At 52.2% G+C, this 2,546-nt stretch overlaps 1 protein-coding gene across 1 annotated transcript; it reads right to left on the bottom strand.

Annotated features, from left to right (window-relative positions):
* Window positions 1-1,351: 1,351 nt before the first annotated feature.
* Window positions 1,352-1,814, bottom strand: H310_10598 (hypothetical protein; the record flags this gene model as incomplete). Its single annotated transcript, XM_008877028.1, has 2 exons — window positions 1,352-1,603; window positions 1,716-1,814. 2 exons carry the CDS (start codon window positions 1,812-1,814, stop codon window positions 1,352-1,354), a joined length of 351 nt encoding a protein of 116 aa, XP_008875250.1.
* Between the last annotated feature and the right edge of the window lie 732 nt (window positions 1,815-2,546).

Here is a 2,546-nt window from a genome sequence, read left to right as displayed (position 1 = left end):
TGTCGGTCCCCTGGAGCTCGTTCCGTGCTTGTTACATACGCCATGTCTTGATGCGTTGGCGCGATGACACGTGTCGACCGCACCCTTTTACTTGACTCCGTGTTCGTCTCACATGTACCGCGCGAATTTTGGCTGGGTATGGCACGATCCGACCATGCACTGGGCTCGGCGACTGCGGGCGTCACACTCGCAGGAGGGCGACGTTGCATATAAGACAAGCCAAAGGAAAGGGATGCGTCGGCAGCTGAAGCGAACTGCAAGCACGGGGTCAAGCATCCAAGAATTGTATGGTGTTAATCACTGCAACAAGGGCTGTAGCGCACGCGAGGTAGCATTGCGTCGAGCACGGCGGCGGGCGCAAATTGCCTAGTCACTGACTGTACTACGTACACCCGCATGGACGGGTATTGCGAGCGCCACTCGTCCACGATGAATCGCCGACAAAGCCGCTCCATCCTCGGTGTATCCGACCGCCAAGAACCACCATCCTCGCCGGACATCAGTCCTTCTCGTTGATTTACAGTCAACTTGATAAAAACTCGACAGAGTGTACTCGAATAAAATTGAGCATCCGATGAGCAATGCCGATTCGGCGAAATATGTAGTCAATTACTAGTACATTTAACGCAGTGATTGGATAAATACCCATTGAATTTTAATGCTATGTGATTGGTCGATTCGAAAATCCCTCGCATTTTGAACTTTCATGCCAACACCAGTCCTCCCGCAGCGCGTCCCGCGGCGATATAGCATCGACACTCGCACAAAGCTGATGATTGCTGATGCGAACTCGACGCTTTCTGTGAGTTCATTAACCATTTTCTACCCCGACGAGTTCCATCGGTCGCACAAAAAGCTACACGAAGGAAGGACGCACATGAAGGAAGGACGCACCTCCATGTCGTCGTCGGTGCGAGGGGACGACAGAACCACCGCCCAACACACTCGTCTCGCTGTTCCCGCCGCACAATGGCATCGCAATGCGCTTGCCCTACGAGGACACACCCGCGCTCTCGTGAGCAATCGTCGCACATGAATTCGTCAAGTCCGGGGCTGGCGTGCACATTGCACGAAGCGTATCCGGAGATCCGGCAACTTGTCGTCGATCAGAGCGGCGAGCGACGTCGCGCCATCCCCTTCGACGACGACATTTTCCAGCTCGCACAAACGCAGGACACTCAGCGCAATTGGTTTTTCCGATAACGGTCACCATGCGGTCGATCAACGGCGCAGCAACTTCAAACGCATTCGCGCCGACTTTCGGGCCGCCAAACCATCGGCAAGGGTCGGTTTGGTGTTGGTGTCCACGGGACACCCGGTGGCAAGCGCTGCCGTGAAACTGGCGCAGTTTTCAGGTTCCACACCTTACCACGACGACTGAGCTGCGTTCGGAAGGCGCGTGTGTGTCTGCTAAACGTACAATGACTTGAATCGAAGAGTTGAGCGTCTTGACGGCAAGGGCAGTGCCGGCAATGAGGCCCCCGCCACCGACGGGAACGATGATCACGTCGGCCTTGTGCACCTGGTTCAAGATCTCGATCCCCATCGTCCCGGCGCCGGCAATACTGTTCGGGTGGTCGAACCCGTTGATGTATACCAAGTCCTACCACAACAAGGTGGGTGAGAGATATGAGGTGGTGGTAGTACTTCGATATCGACGAATTCATCGGCCTTGATCTTGGCTTCGAGGATGTGCGCGCCGTGCAGAATCACACGCCCCCGAGCTCTTGGCACCCCTTGACCTTGGTCAGAGGCGCAATCGTTGGCATGATGCACTTCACAGGGATTCCCAGCATGCGCCCATGGTAGGCCATGGCGAATCACGCTACCCCCCAACTCCGACTTGGCACAATATTTTTAGTCGTTTTTGGCGAATCAAAACAGCTACAGAAGTACCAGGCGTTCTTGCACAACTTCAAGTGTAAAATTTTTTATAAGTCTACTATAACGCAGCTCATACAAATTTCCATATAACCTGAAGTACCACTTTGTCGAGTTTTTATCAAGTTGACTGTAACTACAGCAGTGAACTACATACATGTGAACTGGGGCACAGTGGTACCTGAAATATTTTTTTAAATTCCAAAGCTCAAAAAATCAAACATATTTAACCAATCAGAACACGCCTGATCTAAGCTGTGTGATTGGCCAAATCAAATTTCAAATTCGTGAATTTGATTGGTTCATTCAAATTTCACCTTGTCAACTTTGGTCCGCCTGATCAATTGACATGTCACCACCCCGACCTGCAGCACGCCGCCATCAGCGTCGCTATACAGTGCGTCAAATCCGCGTCTTACTTCAGACGCATGCCCTCCTTGGTCCGTGTACCAGTGACAGACATTTTGCCCGAACGTATAATATTCCGGAGGCAACATTTCGAAGATGGAAGGGGAATGCTGCGATGTATCTCGAATCGAAATCGGAAAACGGCAGTCGGGCGACACTGCAAGGTAAAGGTGGAACTGTAAGTCATGATTTCTCCGATGACTTGGTGTCCTTCATGGATTCAGTCCGTGATGGTGAGCACTTTCTTACAACGGCTC

This window comes from Aphanomyces invadans (assembly GCF_000520115.1).
Source record: "Aphanomyces invadans strain NJM9701 unplaced genomic scaffold supercont1.27, whole genome shotgun sequence".
NCBI classification, from domain to species: Eukaryota; Oomycota; class Saprolegniomycetes; order Saprolegniales; family Verrucalvaceae; genus Aphanomyces; species Aphanomyces invadans.
This window is presented reverse-complemented; position numbering and strand designations above follow the sequence as displayed.